Source organism: Rhyacophila brunnea, unplaced genomic scaffold, assembly GCF_057557595.1.
Source record: "Rhyacophila brunnea isolate RB1 unplaced genomic scaffold, BYU_Rbru_1.0 scaffold_145, whole genome shotgun sequence".
NCBI classification, from domain to species: domain Eukaryota; kingdom Metazoa; phylum Arthropoda; class Insecta; order Trichoptera; family Rhyacophilidae; genus Rhyacophila; species Rhyacophila brunnea.
The window spans coordinates 245,584-267,357 of record NW_028232801.1 but is presented as its reverse complement, the minus strand read 5'-3'; the positions used below and the strand labels follow the sequence as shown (position 1 = coordinate 267,357).

The 21,774-nt window shown below is 32.4% G+C and overlaps 1 protein-coding gene and 1 non-coding gene across 2 annotated transcripts; one reads left to right on the top strand and one right to left on the bottom strand.

Moving 5' to 3' along the window:
- The first annotated feature begins 13,362 nt into the window (after nucleotides 1–13,362).
- Nucleotides 13,363–13,434, top strand: TRNAA-AGC (transfer RNA alanine (anticodon AGC)). Its single transcript has one exon. It is a non-coding gene; the product is annotated as a tRNA-Ala (tRNA).
- Nucleotides 13,435–17,747: 4,313 nt separating this feature from the next.
- Nucleotides 17,748–21,201, bottom strand: LOC147075385 (DNA-directed RNA polymerase I subunit rpa1-like). Its single transcript, XM_085942465.1, has 3 exons — nucleotides 21,117–21,201; nucleotides 18,661–20,675; nucleotides 17,748–17,777 (listed from the first exon to the last, which is right to left on the bottom strand). The coding sequence occupies exons 1-3, from the start codon at nucleotides 21,199–21,201 to the stop codon at nucleotides 17,748–17,750; spliced, it is 2,130 nt and encodes a 709-aa protein (XP_085798591.1).
- Nucleotides 21,202–21,774: the final 573 nt, after the last annotated feature.

The window sequence follows — 21,774 nt, the reverse complement described above, 5'->3', positions numbered from 1 at the left end:
TTTTGATATCATAATGGCAATTTAAACTAGATAGTTTTATTTGTCAGCCTACAAAATCACTTTTTAGAATAGTTTCTTGATTAACAGAAATAGCATATTAAAAATTTGCTTTCTTCATGGAATATTCCTTAAATGATTAATTATATAATTGAAAAGACCAATTCCATGGAGAAACAAATATCAGCCTCATTCATCTTTAATACTCTGAAATTGACTAATTAACAGTTTTTTGAATATATAAGAAATAACACAAAAATATTTTCCAATACCCATGAAACTTTCGTTTTCAAAATCAATGATGTTTTTAATAATATCATTGTGTTATGGCCAGAATGAATATGCAATACTGAGGAACTATAGAACACTCCCGCTAGTATTTACAAATGGGATGGCTTGTAAAGGAAACTATACCTCAGTTTGTGATTACAGAAAAATAGGAGTATTAATAACAAAATCTAAGCTTAATAGCTTGGGTTCTAGTCAAATTAAGGGCGAGTGTCTGCCCTCTGGGTCAAAAATAGGAATGGTGGAGTTTATAACTCCAAGAAAAACTGATATTTATTCTCTTCCAGAGGAAGTAGGGATTTGTTCTGATTGCCTTCAATCCTTTGGACTGTATGAGAATATTCTTAAAAATCGTTATAAACTGAGTATGAACAAAGTTATCAGTATAGGGTCTTCCAATGTATCTTCCAAGGATGGAGATCTGATGGGTAGTGTGGTAAACTGCTATATATATTCTAATGATGAGGGGGAGTTGATGTTTTTGCGAGAACCAACCTCCAAAGATACATATATTGTGGGATTCAGAGGACAATCGATTGTAGGATTTTCTCTTGATTTTGGTAAGATCAAGAGAATTGTAGACTTTAATCCTTTGCTAGCAATATTTAATATCAAGAAAATGCCTCAAGATGAGAGGAGATTATTAGATGAGTATAGTAACAGCAATATTAAGCATACTTCTCGAGAACAGATAGTATGGAGCTTAATTCCAACATTTGAAAAGTATGGAGATCAGAAAATTGTTCCAGATAACAAGAACAGATTTGGATTTTTTAATTCATTTAAAATTCAAGATCTATCTGATGAGAATAGTGAAGAATCAAATGATGACAAACAATATACAGCCCAAGGTAATAGCTCAGTTCCAATAAAGACCTTTATATTTGAAGATTATCAGAATAGTACAGATGATTCTGAAGTCCTTGAATATTTAAGAGATGAAGAAGATGGTAGAGGTTTTAACCAGGACTTTAGAGGAGAAGATGATGTTGATGGTAACGAAGCAGATGAAAGCTCTATGTTTAGTGAAAGCCATGAATCCTCTGAAGCTCCGGTAGCCCATGAAGAGGGTTTAATGTTGAGCGAAAGCCATGAATATGATGAGAGTTCGGTATCCAATGAAGAAGTTTTAGATGTGAGTACTGATGTAGCCCATAAATCAGATGAGATCTCTGCTATCAATTTGAATGATGGTAAAGAGGAGATTGTAGGTGTCAATGACGGCAGTATCTCGAACGAATATTTAGGTATGGGAAATTATATACTTAGGAGAGGAGTTTATCATAAACCCACTTTCGTTGAAGATGATACTATCAAAGTTGAAACCTTAGAAAATAATGAAAGTGAAGAGCTATCGATGCTTAGTGAAAGCTCCGATAGTAATACAAAAGATGATATAAGCCTCATGAAGGCAACGAAACATGAGAATGACAACTCAACTACAGATAATCCACCTGTTAAAGAAAAAGATTCTTCTATATTGTCATTCACCCATATCACTACAAAAAATCTTTCAATCGCTGTAATTTCCTTTGGAGGTTTGTATTTTTGGATAAAAAAGCCTTTGTCTAAAAAGCATGATGCCCATGATTCTAATTTAATAAATTCTCAGGTTTGATCAATAAATTTTCAATTATAAGATCTATTAATCTAAGTTTACAACAATGCAAGTATATTTTCGACATTAAACAAATTTATTTGAAAATTTTTCAAGAGAAGAGGTAGAAAACACGATAGTCAGAAGATTGCTTTGAAAACTCTAATCCATTGGGCCATTTTGAAAGGTTTAAAAAATTATTTATTTCTTTTCGTTGGAGTATTCTGCGTAACTCTGACTACCCAGATACTTAGAAATAAATTCATAATTTTGTAAAAACCTTTCGGCATATTCTGGACTACCAAATTCTACAAATCCATACCCCAAGTTCTTCTTATTATCGCCTAGAGTAATATTAATATTTTTGGCAATAAATCCGTTATTCTTCAAAATCAATCTCATTTTTGAAATATTAATATCTTTGTTAATATGGGATATAAATAATCTAGTGCAATTCTTTTTCTCCTTTTTGATTCTTTCTATTCGGAGGATTCTATTGTTCAATTCAAACTCTTGATTCGTATCAATATTTGAAACAAAAGTGACTGTGCCCTTACCAGCACAGTATCCCTTGGAATTTTTTTCCAGACACACCTTTTCAACATCCCCAAAATTACTAAAATACTCAAAAACAGATTCATCCGTCTCCTTGTACCCAATACCATTCACAACAATCTTGTTTTCTACATATGTCTTCTCTTTGAGACCCATCAGTCTCAAATCGGAATTTAAATCGTCCATTTTACAATATTTCAGGATAAAGGATTTTTTGTCAAAAATGATATTTTTGTAGTATTTCGCCTTTTTAACTGTATCCTTGTAATTTTTTGATAAAATAATCTTTAAATCCTTAATTTCATAGGTACACTTTGGGGAAAATGCCAGCTTTTTAGGAATACCGTTGTTAAAGGAAATTGGTGTGACTTGAATTTTTGGTTCGAAAGTAACTACTTTTCTGGAAAATCGAACATTGTGCTTAGAATTCAGTCCATTAGCATTTCCAGTATCTAAAATATGACTTTCCGAGATCGCACTTTGAGAATCACTACTAGAAACTTGCAGAATCTCACTATCTTTGGCACCATCAACCAAATACTTCGTTGTGCTAAACTCCGGAATCTCCTTTAAGATAGATTTTGGGACGATATCTACAAAGGATGGCGTTTCAGACTTTTCTTTTTGAGTTAAAACATTAAAATCTATGGAACTTCCATAAGAATGTGGTATTTTGGTCTTAGTGACGAAATTATCATCATCCAGTTTTGTTCTCTTGGGAGAATTTTTTTTCTTGAGACTTCCAAGACTACTGCCTTCGACACTCTGAAAATCCACAGACTGCTTTTGTTTTTTACCCGACTCCCCCTTTTTGTGTATTGTTTTTTTCTTGCATGGTTCAACATTCTGTTGATCCGTATTTTTCTTATTTTCTGATTTCAGATAGAACTTTTCACTTTGTCTGCCAGAATCAATGAATTTGTCTGCCATTTGTTTTGTTTTCTTTGCTATACACGATATATTTTTTCCAAAATCCTTTGTTTTTGCTTTTATTTGGTGTATTGTGCTGATATCTGCTTCTTCGTTTGATACTTTTACTTTTCTAGCCGTTTCTATTCTGTGATTTAACATTTTTAGGATTAAAAAATAAAAAATTTACCAAAATAAAAATAGATGGGGCATCGTAAAACCGATTACTTGGGTATTCTAATGGTATTAAAATGGAAAGTATATCCAAATGCTGTTAAAATTTAGCTATTGTGAATATTATAAATATTTATTAAGTGTTATGTTACAATAGTATCATTAATTACTATATTCTCTGAAGCAGGATAGTTATAGAAGTTTAATATATTGTATCTATTTAAAATACAAAATCGTATGGACGTAGTATTTGGACTGATGAAAGTAGCAACATACTAATTTAAGGGCATCAAAGATGATTATAAACAGTTTTACAAGTCTTCTTCTCCACACCCTATCAAAATTACGTCTTATTAGACTATTTATTGATTTAAAGCTCAAAAGAGAATGGATTTATCATGTTGATTTAAATAACAAGTAATATTTACTCAGCATAGTGAATAAAAGTAACTATCTGCTAATAGCATCCTATATTATGATTGAGATGGTAAAGATGTTAATATTTTAGTATTTATTTAAAATGACTATCCAACATCATTTTAATCTCATTTATCTGGTTCAATCAAGTTTTATGGTTTAGTCGATATCCTGACTAAATAAATTCCTTCAATTACTCATTTGAATTGGGATTATTTTAATGATCTGAAACCTACCCGGATATACCCAGCTAAAAAATTCATATTTATCATAAGCCAAAGCAATAGTAATATATCACTTGTTACGACATAATACACCATTCTATACAATCTTTATTGTTTCCAATATGGAATTACTCATCTACTTTTATTCTCCAAATGTTCAAATACTTTTTGAAAAAATTTTACAAATTTATTTTTTTATTTTTCACCCAATGGATCTTCTTTCAAGCCCAACACCACTATTAACACTAAAGAAAGAGTTCAAGAAGAAACCAGCGTTCAAGAGATACCACTCTGATAGATATATGAGAGTTAAGGAGTCATGGAGGAAGCCAAGAGGTCTTGATTCGAGATGTAGAAAGAAATACAACGGAACACCGGTGATGCCTAATAAGAGATTTATTAAGCCGGCTGTTATCAGAGATGTCCTACCAAATGGGTTCAGAGAAGTTGTTGTGTTTAATTTAAATGATCTTCGTGCTCTTAGCTCTTTAAACAGACGATTCTGTGCTACAGTTGCTCATTCTGTGGGTGCAAGGACAAGGGTTCAATTAGTAAACGAAGCCCGTCTTCTGGGAATAGTTGTGACCAATGAAAGAGCAAGATTGATGGAGGCCGTACAAGAATAAATATTTAGTTTTACTTTTTAATGTTTGATTGTGATATTTCTTTCTATACATCCATTTTGATGAAGTAGCTGGTTTTTAATTTAATAGTTTAATCTCCATACAAACGGATCCATTTTATAGCAGTGATATATCACGGATTGTTGTATAGTACAACTGGGCTTACTATAAAATATAGACAGTAAGAAGAAGCCGTTTTAACTAAATCAGCTAAAAAAGTACTTCTTTTAAAGTTTGAAAAATCTTATTAGTTACAGGTAAAATCAACAGTCCTAAGAAAAATACAACCAATTTATTTATCTTTTGCCAACAGTCCAAACATCAGTCTTATAAACTCTTCCAACTGATAATTTTGATTTAAAACTTCTAATTCGATTTCATAAGTTGTATTGGCTGATTTAACCACTTTAAAGTCAAAAACAAACTCCTTAAAGGTAAATGAATGCTTCTCCCTCCTCCTTATCATTCTCGTTTTGAATAACTTCGGAGGCTCTACAGGGATTTCTCGGGCAATACTTATTCTGATATCATAATCACTCAAAGGCAAATATATAGTGATCATCTTTATTATAACCTTCTTCTCATATCTTGTCTTATCCCCTTCATCTATCTTTCTAACAGAATCACTTAACATTACGCAATCATTAGATGCTACTCTGTCAAATATCCAACACTCATCTGCATTGGAGTCGACATCCATCATATTTCTAATCAATGAATCTGCATTTTCAACACTTTTTTCATTGAAGAGTCCCATTGTTGGATTATCATCTGATTCACACACATAATCTAATTCTTTCTTCTCTGAACTACTTGCTGGCTGTCTGGAGCACCTTTCAAATTCTTGTTTAATTTTATTGTAATCGGATTCCAAAACTGTTGCATTGAATTCCCATTCATAAGGTAATTTTTCAAAAATTATTGGATGAGATGAAAACAATCTAATTCTCTCATATGTCAGCTTACTATTGATTCTTCCCAATCGAGCTTCAACTTCAATATTTTCACAATCTTTGAAATCTAAAAATTCACAGATCAAATTTTTTAAATTTTTATGAATGGCTGGGAAATCTTTGGTAGGAATGACCATTTTAAGGGTGGTGGACCATTTAAAACACATATATTGGAAAATGGTCATTTTACATAACTGAATGTACACTCAGCCGAAGATAAATAGGTTGAATTATAATAGTCTAGTTTGCTTACTACAATGCTTTATTATACCAAAAATAGTAATAAATGATTGAGGTCATTGAACAAAAAACTTATTGCCTCGAGACATATGCTTCATCACGGTATATAGTAGGATCTCAATCTCAATTTTATAATAAATATTGCATTGAGTTTATATCAAGCTTTTCGGAAAATATGACATAGATATAAAAGTTTTATTGGGCCAAAAAGCTTGGTTTCCATGAAACAACAGCCATTTCGCTGAAATGCATTATATTTTAATAAAGAAAACCCCATGTGTACTATATGAATATTAACCAATAAGCTTTATTCTATCTATATCAAATATTTGATGATGTTTGAACTCCTTTGCAACACGTAAAAATGTACTTTTATATATTTTCCCAACCCCTTTTTATGGCTAAGTCAATTGAGCAAAGCTCTAAAGACTCTCTGCTAAGGGATTTGTTTGAAATAGTTTTCAAGCTGAAACAATTTGTATCAGAGGGTGAAACAATTGCCAGTAAGGATACTCGTATTTTACAATATTTAGATGATATTATTTTCTTACTAAATACTCTTCAAATAAAGAACTATGATTATTTTGCAGAATTGGCAGCTAGGAACTTGAATGGTAATGTTGCATATCAAAAAGATATCCACTCGCTTGGCAGTGTTCTAAACCATATTTTGATGAACAAACCCAGTGTAGAATTGTTGGACAGAGTAGAATCTCTGCTACCTCTTGTTAATGACTGTAGATTCCTGTATGATGGACTGATGAGATGTGTGAACTCGACCGAATGCAGGTTGCCAGCCTTAATGATAATATTCATATTGCAGTCTAGCTCAGATTTCTACTATCAAGGCTTCTATAATGCATTGATTGAGTTAATTGACACCGAGTTTGTTGAATCAGAGGGCTTTTTACTATTTTTACTGCAGGTTGTTGAGAATATGTCAGGTAAAGAGAAGCTGGCCTATCAAAAATCAGACATTGGCATAGATCGCGATTATCCACAGAACAGCAATAATTTGAGAGATCCAATTTTTAGGAATATTGAAAGCAATGATAAGAGTTGGACAGTATTGGATATTATAATTACAAAACTAGCATCAGCTGCAGTCAATTGTTCATCCCACAGTTCACTTCGAACTGTATATGTCATTCTAGTAATCATGAGAATGCATCCGTCTCTGTTTAATCTTGCATCTGACTTAGATACACTACAGATTCTACATTGCTCGTTTGGTTCAATAAGCAGTATCGTGGAAAGAATATTTGCAGAGGCAAACAATCCTTCTATTAGACCAAAACGCATTTTTATAACTAATTTTACATTTCCTGAACTATCAAGTCCCAGATGATTTAGCAGGAATATAAATCTGTTGCCATTGTAGCGTACAAATCTGTGGCTTCTAATCGATTTGATAGTATATATTATAATAAGAAACCGTTTCCTTATTCAAATAAAATATTTAAGAGCAAAGTTATTATGTCTATTAATATGCCATCTTGTTTAATAGCTCTGTAAGAAGATAAAGGACTGCTTGATCAGTTGTGTGCGCCTTAGCATTAATATATCCCCCTCTTCTATTATCGACCTAAAATATCCTGTTATTTTAAAGATCTAAAAACTTTTATAAAGTTATGATTTATAGGGGGTGGTTGTAAATAAACTCATATCATAAACTAAACTTTAAATATCACTGTAGTTAACATATTAAAGATGGTATTATGTTTATATCAGACGTGATTAAATAAATACCATGTGAAAACAATTTTTATATCGTTTAATTGATTTTATTTAATGTTTTATTTCCTGTTGTTCCAATTCTCTGTCTTCCTCGGGCAAACCAACTTCGTCCCTAAGAAGTCTATCTCCCTCCTCAGTTACAAAGTACCAAGCATGCTGCCAATTTCCATGTTTCTTCAAATACCCCCTGCTAGTGAGTGTCTTAAGTGCTTTATGGACAAGGATATTCTGAATGGATAAAACTTCATGCACTCCCAAGGTAGTGAACGGAATGACAATTCCTTTGTTCAGATGGAGAAATCTTTTGACAGTATACATTTCTGCAGATTGTACAAACATAGATGAGGGCGAGAAAAATTTTAAAAAAAGAATGATAAAACTGTATGGTGCAAAAAAAAGCTACAATATAAATGAATGTATAGCATATGGGCACGTATTAATTTTATATAATATTTATAGTATAGTGATATCTTTATTTGTATATAGTATTAGACAAGAATATAAGCATTCCAGGATGCCTATCATGGCATTATCTCATGGAAGGGACCTATTAGGCATATTTATTGCAGCTGTTCCTCATAACTACAATAAATATTATAGATTTTCCAGTTTATTATTTTTCAACCCCTTCATGATTTTGAACTAGTTGACTTCTGTTTAAATGCGCTAAATGGCCCATTTTACGAATCCAAGGGAATTCTTAAACTTTGTCACACCACTTTACACATATTTAGACTTTTTCTTGCTAACTTTTGAAAAATTGTCTCGGATCAATAGATCATGGAAGTGATTCATTTGCTCTTGGTTGACTTCATTAATAAACAGCTGTCTTTTTAGTTTTTTATCCGTAAAATCTTTTAAAAAAAGTAACTTCAAACTATCTTCTGCTTTGCTGTAAATGCTACTCTTGCCTCCAAATATTTTTATATTTGCAAATTGATTGTGTCCCTCTTTTGATATTTCGTAATAAGCATGTCCAAGCACAAAATTGTTATACTTTGACAAAAACTTATCTATTCTTCTCTTGACTGCCCTGTCATTGGGAGTGTTATCATAAATGGTTTCTGATTGGAAGTTAAGATAGTAGTTTCCATTAAGAACTCTATTTATAAGACTCGTCCGAGGATTATCATAAATTGCAGTCTAAGGTATTCTTTTAGTATCTTTATTGAAAAACTCGCAATGTTTCTCCCCAGCACATGTAATGTCCGATAAAATAATAGGAATTCTTACTACCTCCACAAATATCACTTGCAGAAATAAAATAATTTGCATGGGATCAGCATTTCAAATTTTCCAATTGCTAATTTCCTAATAAGGAATATTAAATAAATTCAACATCATTAAAGGAGAATTTCAATAAATTAACTAAGACTATTTATTTACCAAACGTAAGCATATTCCCACAGACCCTATGAATTTCTATTTTACTTTCAAGGAATTGGAATCGTATAGTCATTCTGGAATATGCATAAACTTTTCCAGAATAAAGACTCTTTTTACTACCATCTAAGAAAAAACATCACTAGTCCACAAACCATCAAAATTTCTATCATAGTTATTATGGAGAAATATTAGTTATGTTTAAACAATCATTTATAGGCTACGTCTATGGGGTTTATGTGGTCTTTGTATAGGTTATTGAACAATTATATTTAAATACTGAACTTTATTTTAACCATTAACTAAAAATCTATCTGAAGTAATGATGGTGGATTCAATATAAAGATGGATACTGTAATAAATAATGTTTTCAGAGCCACTACTCCTTTAATTTATTCATATCCATTAAAATATGGTTTTCTCCTGATGAATCATTGGGTATTTCGATGAATTAAACTATTTCCCATAAAATGATCAAAGTGTAAATAAAATCATTGAATTTAATATAACTATTATATTTCACTCTCTTGTTATCAAATGCATTTATCTGACAGACATTGATGAATCAAATACCATTTGTTCTATTACCTACTCCTATTAATAATCTCATCTGATTTAATTTATAGGAGAACTCTGATTTAATCACTTAACTATTTTCACTACAGTAATTGCAATTTCTTCTAAATAATCAAGTTATAAGGCATAAATACACAATAAAATGTTTTATCTTAAAAACTATTATATCTATATAATATATCACCATTCTACATACAAAACTTTCATTTTCATAATACTAATTAACAACACTCCTTAATGACACAAAAGGAGGGAATTTTACATATAAAATGGTTTTTTTACCGATACCCCAAAATGAAAATGTATTTCGACAGCTTAGGATCGTCCCATATCTTTTCTCTAATACACATATTATGGTTCACCATGATACTTTCTACAGAAGCAGGTATTCAAGGTCCAAGTATTGAACACTCTCAAGGTATTCATACAAAATTCAGAGTCTTAAATGTTATAATGAATGAACTTTCAAAAACTGAAGACAAATGCCGATCTGGTAATAATGGTCCCTGTCAACTCATGCAAAACTCAGCCCTGATTAATTTCATAGACTATAGGGATAAGGATTCAATATTATTTTTAAAGCATGTAGTCGAATATTCTATAAAACCAGATCCCTATGCATTGTTTGCGATTTTGTATTTTCCAGAAACACTATTAGGCTCTATAATGGGTTGTCCTAATGGAGTAATGACTATAAGTGGATGTAAGAACTGTATTACACATATTCCGCTTCTTAATGAAATTAAAAATAAGATGTTTTCCAACGATGTAAATATGGAGGTGCCGTACAGTGTAACAGATACAAACAAAAAAACTCAAAACCTTCATCTGTTCCAAAATAAAGATGGTAAATTTATCGTTCTAAAGATTAAAGAAGGTTTAATTGCTAAAGCTACTTTAAATTTAAGACTATTACATTATCAAGGAGTGCATATTATAGGGAGAAATGCATTGAATGAAATAGTAGCTATTAATCCTCAAACCAATGATATTAGTCATTGGTCTTCATTTGATAATGATACAGAAGTATTATTGAGTAATATTACTGAAATTAGTAAGCGAAGTATGATACTACAGAGGTCACTTCCTACGGAAAACCATAAGCAACTATCCGGGACAAGTGTTCCACAAGGTATAGCACTCGTGACTAAAGGAACTTATGGTAGTGAACACATTGAGCCCTGCAAAATATTGATGAATGACCATCGAAATTTACAAACTGAATTTGCTGGTACTTTGGATAAACCACCAACTGACCATCCCATTACTGATTCGAAGGAAGTGGTTAATTTTCCAATAAAGAATTCCAGGCTTGAAATATTCAATTTGGTTAAAGTCACTGGTGATAATACGGATTCTTGTTGTAAATTTAAGAGTTTACAGAAAAAATTTGACTACGTCAACATTATTCCCCCAAATGCAAACGGTTCTTTATTAGGAAACTGTTTTATTAATAACTTAGAACTAAAAGATAATAAGCATGAAATTATGAAACGTGAAATCTCAATTTGTGAAAATTGCATAAAGAAAACGTATCCTGCTCTTAAATCGGCATTAAATTCAATCTACAAACATAATGCTATTGCAAGGATTCCAATGGATGAATCTGGTCGATATTTATTAACAAATTGGTTTGAAGAATTGTTGGTACTTCAAAATTGTACTATCAAAGAATCTAAAGGGTTAAATCTTTGTTTAGGGGAGGATGACAAAGGATATGCTCTTTACGATATTAGCAATCTCAGTAATTCATATTTTTTGGATGACCTAGAAAACGCTTGGAATGATACTAAAGGGGGACTTTCGTTTAAACCTATGAATATCGAAGAGTTAAAGTTAGTAAAAATCCAGCCTTCTTCCCAATTAGCAACTCTTATGGGTAATATTGTTAGTAGATGGAGTGTTTTTACATCCACACCATTGCTATCGCCTACTAGGCATGAATTTGGATATCAACACATTGCACCACAAATTGTAGATAATAGCTTTGCGTCGTTTGGTTTGGATATTATTAAAAATAGTGACAAGAATATTACGAATCTAGACCAAACGGAACTTAGAGAAAAAGGTTTTGATGCATCCAAACTACCATTACCAATTATGAGTGAGGTGGTAAATCCAACGCTAGGTCAAACAGATATCTCTCCATCTCTTGTTGCAAATGCTCCTACTACTCCTGTTGTTGCAAAAGCTGCAGGTACTACTCCAAAAGATGAAAATATTAATCCTGCTACAGAAGTCGTTGATGTTAGCTCAACTCAACCCACAACAGATAGCGAATCAAAGGGCAACTGGCCTGTTACAGGAGGAATACTACTCATTATTGCAGTATTAGTGGTAGTAATGGGGTTCTTTGGAATGAAGCACTTCAACATTCTCTAATAACCGAATAAATTTAGAGATTTATTTTCCTAATCTTTATAGTATGATTATATATATGTGCCAAAATTTTGTTTTAAAACACGTCTATTTTTCAACCCCTTCATGATTTTTGAACTAGTTGACTTCTGTTTAAATGCGCTAAATGGCCCATTTTACGAGTCTAAGGGAATTCTTAAACTTTGCTACAGTAATCCAGGCAAATTACAAATCTTTGCAACCATATTGGTTTCAATATACATTACCCTGATAGGAATTAACACCTATGGTATTTCCTTTATTTTTCTGCAAACAATTATTTTATACAACTTACTGTATGGATTCACAGAATTTATACACAATTTTTTAAGGAAAACATCAAAAAAATATTTAGGTTTCGATGTATCAAAAAACCATCATATTTATGATGGGTCAATAGATAATACCTATATTGTAACCTGTGCTAATGATATTCCGATCTCCAACCCTAAAAATATCGTTACTCATCCATGCGATCATGATCTTATAAATAGTAAGTTAAAAATCGAAAACAGCTTGTTTTTTAATTTTGAAGTTATTGTTCATGCAATTGCAGCACTCTTTTGTTCTTTTATTCTATACAAAATGTATAAATTATCTAAGAACAGAAAGGTCGTAATGGTAAGCAGATTCATATATGCACTTACTACCGTTATAGCAAAAACTATTCTGACCAAGGCTATTGGCTCAAGTTTCATGGATAGGGATAGATTAGATGCCTGTATAGCTATCTTCGATTTGATATTGACTAAAATTGCTTTTAGACTGTGCCATCATATGATAAAAGCACATGACAAAGTGTTCTCCATAGGTGTATTTGCATTTGGTGGTATATTCTATCTATTATATTTTTGCTATTCACTATCACTTCCTTATACATATTTTTTTATTCCAAGGTATCTATTGTTTGACTTAACTCTTATATTAAATGATTGGAATGTTATAAGATCCTATTTCATACTAGTAACACTGATTTCCATTTCGTCTATCACACAATACTGGATATATATTTTGATACGACCTCAGGAGACAAGTTTCCATTTTTCCGAAAAAAACAATCAATAAAAAGCATATGTTTCTACCTCTACAAAGAACAGACCAGCAAGCTTCATAATGTTACCTAGTATTTGTATCATCCCATATATTTGTCCAACCAAAAAATATTTCATGGTTAAAAAACAGTATAATTGAGCTGATATATTCTTGCCATGCTCAAAGATTGATTCTGTTCATACATTGTGGAACGAAGGAAATATAACCACTTTGAAATATTAATATTTCCGAATTGTTATGGGGAATTAGCTCAGTGGTAGAGCGTTTGCTTAGCATGTAAGAGGTCAGGGGTTCAATCCCCCTATTCTCCATTTTTAAAATCCTTTCCTTCCTTTTTGAAGGATCCCAATAGAAATTGACCAAAAAACCTTTTCCCAAAATACATAATAAAAATGGCTGCAAAATCGAATTTATATTTCATTCATAGTTATATTCCGATCAAATTCTGTAAATTCATTATCTTCAAATCTAATCGTCAGTTTCTTATTTATTGTTATGTCTGTCATGATATCTTTAAAATGGAGCACCCTCACCAGTTGCCCAGTATGGGTATAGATAAATATTCGGTTGAAATTGTCCCTCACTACTAAATTTTCATAAAAAATATCAAAATATTTTGGCATTCCTAAAATTCCAAAGATAAACTCAAATAAATTATTATCTATGCTTTTTTCTACAGATTTAACAACTTCGTTAATCTTGGAGATCTTCACTTTAAAGCAATCTCCAAAACTATCTAAAATAAAGTAGAATTCACCATTGTCTACGATTTTATAAACGTTTTTTCGTAACTTCTGGATGAACTTATTCTTATAAAACAAATTTTTATCATCGTCAATCATAAAATCAGAAGACATTTTAAGGGTGAAAAAAGAATTACTGATACCAGAAACATATTGGTAATATAAAATTAAGAGGAATTTATGCATTTAATAGCTGGTTGTTCAAATCATATTTGCAGTAATTTTAAAAGGATATATTGGATAGGAAAGCCAAAATCGATGGTAGTATATCAGGTTCCAAGGTTTATTTATTTAGTTCTCTGAATTTACTTCAAACTTTATCTTTTCTAAATATTCTTTCAACTCTTCATTGGACAGAACGAATAGATTGTAGGGCTCTCCACAAACTGAAAACACAGATCTTTTGTGTTTTAACAAGAATATTTCTTCCTGCTTGATAGGAATTGATCTTAGTTCATTTTTATCAATTTCAGGAAATGTATGGGTGACCTCTCTCAATTGAGACCCCGAAAGTTGTTGCATTTTTGAAATTATTGCATATCTTTGAAAAGTTAAATCAGTTTCATTGTAAAGCTGTACTACATATTGCAAGGGCAAATTACAGATTCTCTCGCTGAAAAGAAGCCAAAGAGAGTCATGACACATTATTTTATGACTATCTAGTCCTGGAATTTTTATAGCCTTTTTAGTATAAATGTGCTGGCTAATATCACTGAATTTTGCAAATCCGATAATTCCCAAAATTGTATCATCGCTTTTGACATACGATACCTTCTCTAATTTTTCAAAAAAACCGGAAAATTGGGTAATATATTTACAATTTGATAAAATCAGATCAACCTCTTCAATATTTGGCTTGCCACTGACAATTTCTATGTCCAGTTCATCTGAAGAAAAAGAGGAAGAAGACATTTTATGGGTAAATTATGTATAGGTTTATATTGAAATGATTAAATAAAGATAACGTGTATCTGCAAATACCCTGAGATTTGCAGCTGTATGATAATAGAATAGATTGCACTGATTAAAGCATAGACATAATAGGTTTTTAATAATAACAAAACATTATATAAATATAGAGTAAGTTGGGTTTTTAAATAGATATATCGAAGAGCACTATTGATACATTGTTTATAGTTTCTTCTGTTCATTTCAATATTATATAGAGACCATCCTACCATCTGTTCTTCTACATGCCAAATTCCAAGCATTGATAAAAATGAATTTTTTAATTGTATTTGAATTTTTCATCTACATAGAATATGTCCTGGAACTGGGTTGTTGTTTGGAGCCTTATCTTTTCTGTTTATATAAAGATTTTATTTGTAAAAATTTTTGAAAAAATTGCCCCAATGGATAATAAACAAATTGTTGTAGATGCAACTGGCCATGTTGCAGGAAAATTAGCTGCTGCTGTTGCTAAGAAACTTCTAGAAGGATATTCCATCACTGTAGTGGCAACCGAAAACTGTATTTTTACAGGGCCTCTATATCGTCACGTTGGTAAGTATAAGGAATACAAGAACAAGAGATGTATTGTTAATCCTGCCAGGGGAGCGTTTCACTACAAAGAGCCTTCTAAATATTTCATAAAGCTTATGAGAAACATGGTACCTCGTAAGACTAACCGAGGAGGATCTGCCCTTGCCAGACTTACCACATTTGAAGCTATTCCTAAGCAATTTGAGGGTGTTGAAAGAGTTATGTTCCCAGAAGCACTTTTGAGTATTACTGCTAATCCAGAAAGGAAGTTTTGTACACTTGGACAGCTTTTAAGCAAATTTGGATGGAAATATGGTGATCTCGCAAAAGACATTACAACGAATTTGAAGAAGAGAGAAGAAGAATCTGCAAAGATGCAAGCTGAGAGAAGTTCTAAAATTCAGGAATTTACTTCTACCTTGGAGTTTAAGAATGAAGTTGCCAAAATTATGAACAATTACAATTAATAAATTAATTTCATTTTTACACATAATAATGCACTTTTTTATGTGGTGCCAAGATCTCTGTTACTTGGGACATATTACTGATTTTAATAACGAAAAAACGTGGTTTAGTGCAATGAAGATTCAAAACTTCAATAGAAATAGATTACAGCTAATTTATTACTTTGCAAAGAATTGGAGCATACATTCCATTCTGTGTAATGTCAATCTCATTTTTTGCGGCCATTGTGAGAATTTCAAAAAACGCAGATGCTTTCAAATTTTGAGAGTAATCTTTAACAATCTCGTCAAAAACAAATTCCATCTCTAACTCTTCCAACTTAATTACAGACTGTGACTCGCTCTGAGTTGAACAGTCATGCACAATACTATGGTTCATACTACCAAAATCAAAGCCAGCATCTATATTGTCACTACCTAAACTCGATAGTCTTTCTATTTCATTGCTTCTAATCTCTAAAATCTCCTGCTTAATCATATTTAATATGTCTGGATGGATAAATAATCCTTCCATAGATATATCAGGTGGAATGTATTGTACAGGTTTCTGTAAAAGACCAGTTGTTTGGCCTTGCAGCTTTCTAAACTCTGATATGCTCGATTCTGCAACTTTATCTTCAATTATTTTACGTCTTTTAAAACTTTGATCTGGATTTATAGAATCAAATGGTATGCTTGAATCACTAATCAGGGTACTTTCTCTTACTTGTTCGACGTCTGGTACCATATCCACATGATCGATGCCTACATCCACAAAGGACATCATAGGTCCTATCATATCATCTTCTACCTCTAGAACACTACTATTCAGCTCTGAAATTTCATCCTGACGAATTGCTGATCTGGATTTCAAATTCTTCATTCCAATGTCTGAAGTTTTGAAATTTCTAGATTTTCCAGACATAGCATATAAAAAACGACGGCAATCATCTATTATTCCCTTACATTGTCTCGATGATATTTTTGCCAATGATAATAGTATTATGGCTGCAGATCTAAATGAGATGTTCTTTTTAGAAACACTCAGGAGAATCTCGGAAATATTTACTTCATCAAGCTTGGCCTTGGAAATCTTCTTGCTTTGGTAAATTATCTTCCAAAGCACTGACGATTCTCCAAGTTCTAATTCGATTTCTAAAGGATTTGCCATTTAACCCTTTTAAAAAAATGCAATAAACTAGATTTTTGGAGGGAAAAATGTTGCTTAAATATGATATTTAAAGAAAAATAACAAGTTTGCAATTAACTATTGCTTATTGTGGATTGATTAGAAAATACATGATTTAAAATATTATTTATCTCGGTCCTTGTCTTTACACTTTTAAACTATTTCCACATAGATTCATACCTATCAAACTATAAATGTTACGAGTTATTTGTACATTCAAAATACCTTTAAACTATTTTATTCCACTGTTGACATACCATATAGAATATCAAACAAACCTGTTCCATTACTAATTTCATTTCCCATTGTAATGGCTGCAGATGGGTTTTTAAGACAATCAATTTGATGAAAAAGTGTTGCGTTTTTTAAGTTTGTAAAGCAGCTCTCAAAACTCATTCTTTGAAGGAATGAATTGTCCATGGTGAATGTTCCTCTATTGAATGCTTTATATTCACCATCTTTGGTCATATAGTCCGCCACAAGATATAAATGCCTAATGTTGATACTAATGCCATACACATCAAAAACTGCTGCTATTTCCTTAACAATAGCATCTCTGGCCGCTTCTATCCCAAAATATTTATAAATAGCATATATATCATTTGACTTACTGTTATAAAAGTCAAGATGATAAAGCAAATCAATATTTCCACAGACGGATGTAAGCTCTCCAAAATTAGAGCCCTCAATTACAAGCGAATCCTTATTCGCTCTAGCTCTTGTATAGCCATTTACTTCTCTAACAACCAATTTATTGGCAATCAGCTCTATGATGGGCAAGAGGAGTACTCGGAAATCTGAGGAATAGTAAATATCCAATACAAATGTATCAAAACTCACTTTCCTCAGATTATCCAATTTAATTTCTTCTTCCAATATATCATCCACCTCTTCATCTTCAGGAATCTCTGCCAAAAATCCTGATACGTCATTAATATCATCTCTTGCCCTTTCTTCATCGTCAGCAAATCTTGTTTGGACGTTCTCTGAATCATTATCATCATCACTACTATCACTTCCATCCCTCTCTGTAACTTTAGATGAAAAGGTTCTAAGTTCTGAAATCCCCACTTCAGAGGTTCTTTTCTTTATTTCTTTTCCCAGTTTTACCAAAAAGTTCATATCGATAACTTTTGCACATTCATTGTGTAACTCTCGTAGTTTAAATGTAATAGATATGTGCTTTTTGAATTCCCCTTTTCGAACAACAGTCTGTTCTTCAACTGAAATCTTTTCCAAGCATTCTAAAAGAGTTATTTTCCTAAAAGCATTCTCTAGAGTGGTAAGAGTGCACGAAGTTTCCCTGGCATTGTTTACATTCCTTGAATGACCCAAATCTATATTTGAAAAGTATTTTTTTTCACTTAGAGTATCCCAGATAATTGGGACTGTAATGATCGGGGTTTTGATCGATTTACTTGCCACCAAAACTATTTCCCTTAACCTAGGAATTCCTAATGTGACATTTTTTCCTCCAACCCCTGCTAAATGAAAAGTATTCAAGGTCATTTGGGTACTTGGTTCTCCAATAGACTGTGCAGCAATAACCCCTACAGAATGTCCTGGATTAACAAGGGAGTCTATATAGCGATTTTTCATAAATAATTTTAGATTAGCGTTTGAGGTTGAGTTGTCCAGTAGATTGAGATAATTCTGTGGCAATAGATTTTCATATTTTACCATTTCACTGAATCCACTCGCATTACTGGCAATATATTGATTTCTGCTATTGATATTTTCATTATGGTGTCTTCTATGCAGAAGTTCCTTTGCATTGTTCTCATAAAATGATATGTTTCTTAAATACTTGTCCTTTACACAGTCTATTCCATCGTCTCCATATGAATACTGTATAATTTTATTCTCATATCTGACAGTCCTATCGTACTCCACAATAACTCCTTCTAAATGCTTTACTAGACATCTTTGTAGATATCCTGAATTTGCAGTTTTGACTGCAGTATCAATAAGCCCTTCCCTGCCGGCCATACAATGAAAGTAGAATGTTGCAGGATTAATTCCAGTCAAAAATCGTTCGAAAATATATCCTCCAGCACTTGGGGATAAATCTGTTTGGAGGAAGCATGGTAATGTTTTCCCACTAATCATAAATGGAACTCTCCTACCTTCTAACTCCTGTTGGCCCAAACATAAACTAATTTGGCTCAAGTTCACCATCGAACCTTTGGCCCCACTCATTATGGTATTTACCATATTGTTTCTAGGAAACGGCTTATAACAGCCGTATTGCAAGAGCTCCACAGCCTTTGAAGTTATAGAGTTCATATAGCTCCTCATAATTCCATCTAATTCAGCCGTGATCGAATCGTCCAAATAGTTAAATGAAGAATAACTAATCTTGTCATCAGCAGCACAATTCGATTCAAAAAAACCGCTATTATGTTGGGTGATAATGGATTCTTTCTGTCCCTTTTGGAAGATTTCCGTTCTTATCCTTTCTGAAGCTTCATTCATCAATAAATCATCGAAACGAATAGAAAATGACCTTAAAAACAAATACTCATTTACTATTCTACCGAAAATAGTCAATAAATCATTACATATAGAATACCCATATATTTCTCCACAAGAATGAACTAAGGAAAACGAAGATGTCCCCAAACTTGCCTTATCTAAAACACCTGTGACCATTTCCCCATTTAAAAAGATTGTTTGATTGTCTTCTGAAATATACTGACCATCCTTCGATTTATAGCTAATCTTAGACTTCACTTCCAAGGAAACTTCTAATTTTAAATTCTTTAAAACAGTTGTAACAATTTGCTTTCCAGAAAATAATTCTAGCGGAGAACAAATACAAGGCTTCTCAAAATTGTATCTCGTAATATTAGTAATACCGCCGTAATTATGCGGCGAATCACTATTACTGCCATTGTTTAAATAAAGCCCTAAACCAGCATGGACTAGACTATAATATTCTTCTCGTGTGTAGAACGAATCTTTCATAGTCAAGTTTGCTGCCGCTACAATGTGATCCTGTACTAACCCCCGAATTGGCTCTCCGGTTGAGGGGAGGAAAAAATTAAAATCATTTAATGACAAATTGGCTATTTCAGCGATTGCATTATAATCTTGTGGAAAATGAATATTCATTTCATCCCCATCAAAATCTGCGTTATAGGGCTTACAGTTTACATAATGCAATCGCAAGGTATTTTCATTTTTTAATATCTTTACAGTATGCCCCATCAAGCTCACAGCATGTAAAGTGGGCTGTCTGTTCACCAATACAAAATCTCCATCCACCAAATGCCGATAAACCACTTTATTTTCCAAAAGAGTATTGGCCAATATCTGCCGGGTCTCTTCACTAGCAAACTTCAAACTCGTTAGCCCTTTTTCCGTTCTGACGAAATTGGCACCAGGATATTCGTCAGGCCCATTCAACACCATCAACTTCAGCTTATCATGGTTAATCTGTGTTACTTTCTCGGGAAATGTAAGGCATTTAGCAAAAACCATGGGAATTCCAATCTCTCTTGTTCCCAGTCGAGGATCTGGAGAAATCACCGACCTGGCTGAATAATTTACACGCTTACCCATAATGTTTTTTCGAAACAATCCTTCTTTCTTTTCTAAAATTTGTCTATGGCCACAAGCACCAGCATTTTTTGCAGAGTCGAAATACAAATTGACAAATCCCTGTAAGTCGTTGTAAAATCTATAGTCATTTTCTACAAGAGTGGAATATTGCAAAATTCGAGTGAACGAGGCATTTAGTGCATTTTCAAAAATTCTTGGGCCAACTTGCCTAGCAGGTCTAAATTTGTTTGGAGGAATTGCCATATATTCTATAAAAAACATCCCTGCATCATCCGTGGAAAAGCAGTTGTACATGATAGCACTTTCATTTTGAAATAATTCTACCATATGGCTTTTTATTTCCATTCCAGTAAGAGAATAAATGGTATCATTGTCATCTGTAGTCAAAAATCGGCAATTCTGTCCTTTACTTAACTTCTTTACCTTTACTTTGCACTTGGGACATTTTTGCTTTTTTATACAGTTTTTAATGAAATTTCCAACTCTGATAAAATGGATGGTCTCCTCAGAATGAATGTCATTTGCAACCCTCCAAGTACTAGCTGTGCTGGAATCCTCTATATTTGACATACTGGCATCACTACCTTTTTGTTTATCAAAAGTCATAGTGCCGTACTCTCTATTGGACAGCTCCATAATTTCTCCCAGCATTTCCATCGTCGTATTTGTAATCCTTGGAATTCCTAGTTTGTTGGTTTGAATATCTGAAAAGAATTGAATTTGCTCATCATTCGTACATTTTAATCTTTTGCAAAAAAAGCAACTACTCTTAAATAAAGCATAAAGTGTATCGAAAAGCAATGGATTTAAAACAGAATGAGATAAACGAATGTGTCCAAAATGTCCAGGGCAAAAAACTATACCCATTTCACATGTTTCACAGGTTTGGCTCATATCCAAAGGACCTAAGCGCAAATCATATAAGCCATCTCTAACTGGATACCCATACATATCAAAAGATGTTGGAATGGTAATTTCACATACACTTAAATTAACTATTTCTTCTGAGGTATACAAGTCCAGCTTAATACTTTTTGGACGAAATTCACAGCTCATTTATGGGGCAGCAAAAATTTATAAAATATTGATGGGATGAATAGAGAATATTTGCAAAGAACATTATACCGTAGTTAGCATAACCTCACATCCAACTTAGATCAAAACTCAAAACCAGTATTACGGAAGGATGAATAGATGCTATTTAAAGATAAATATTTACTGTAATTGAGA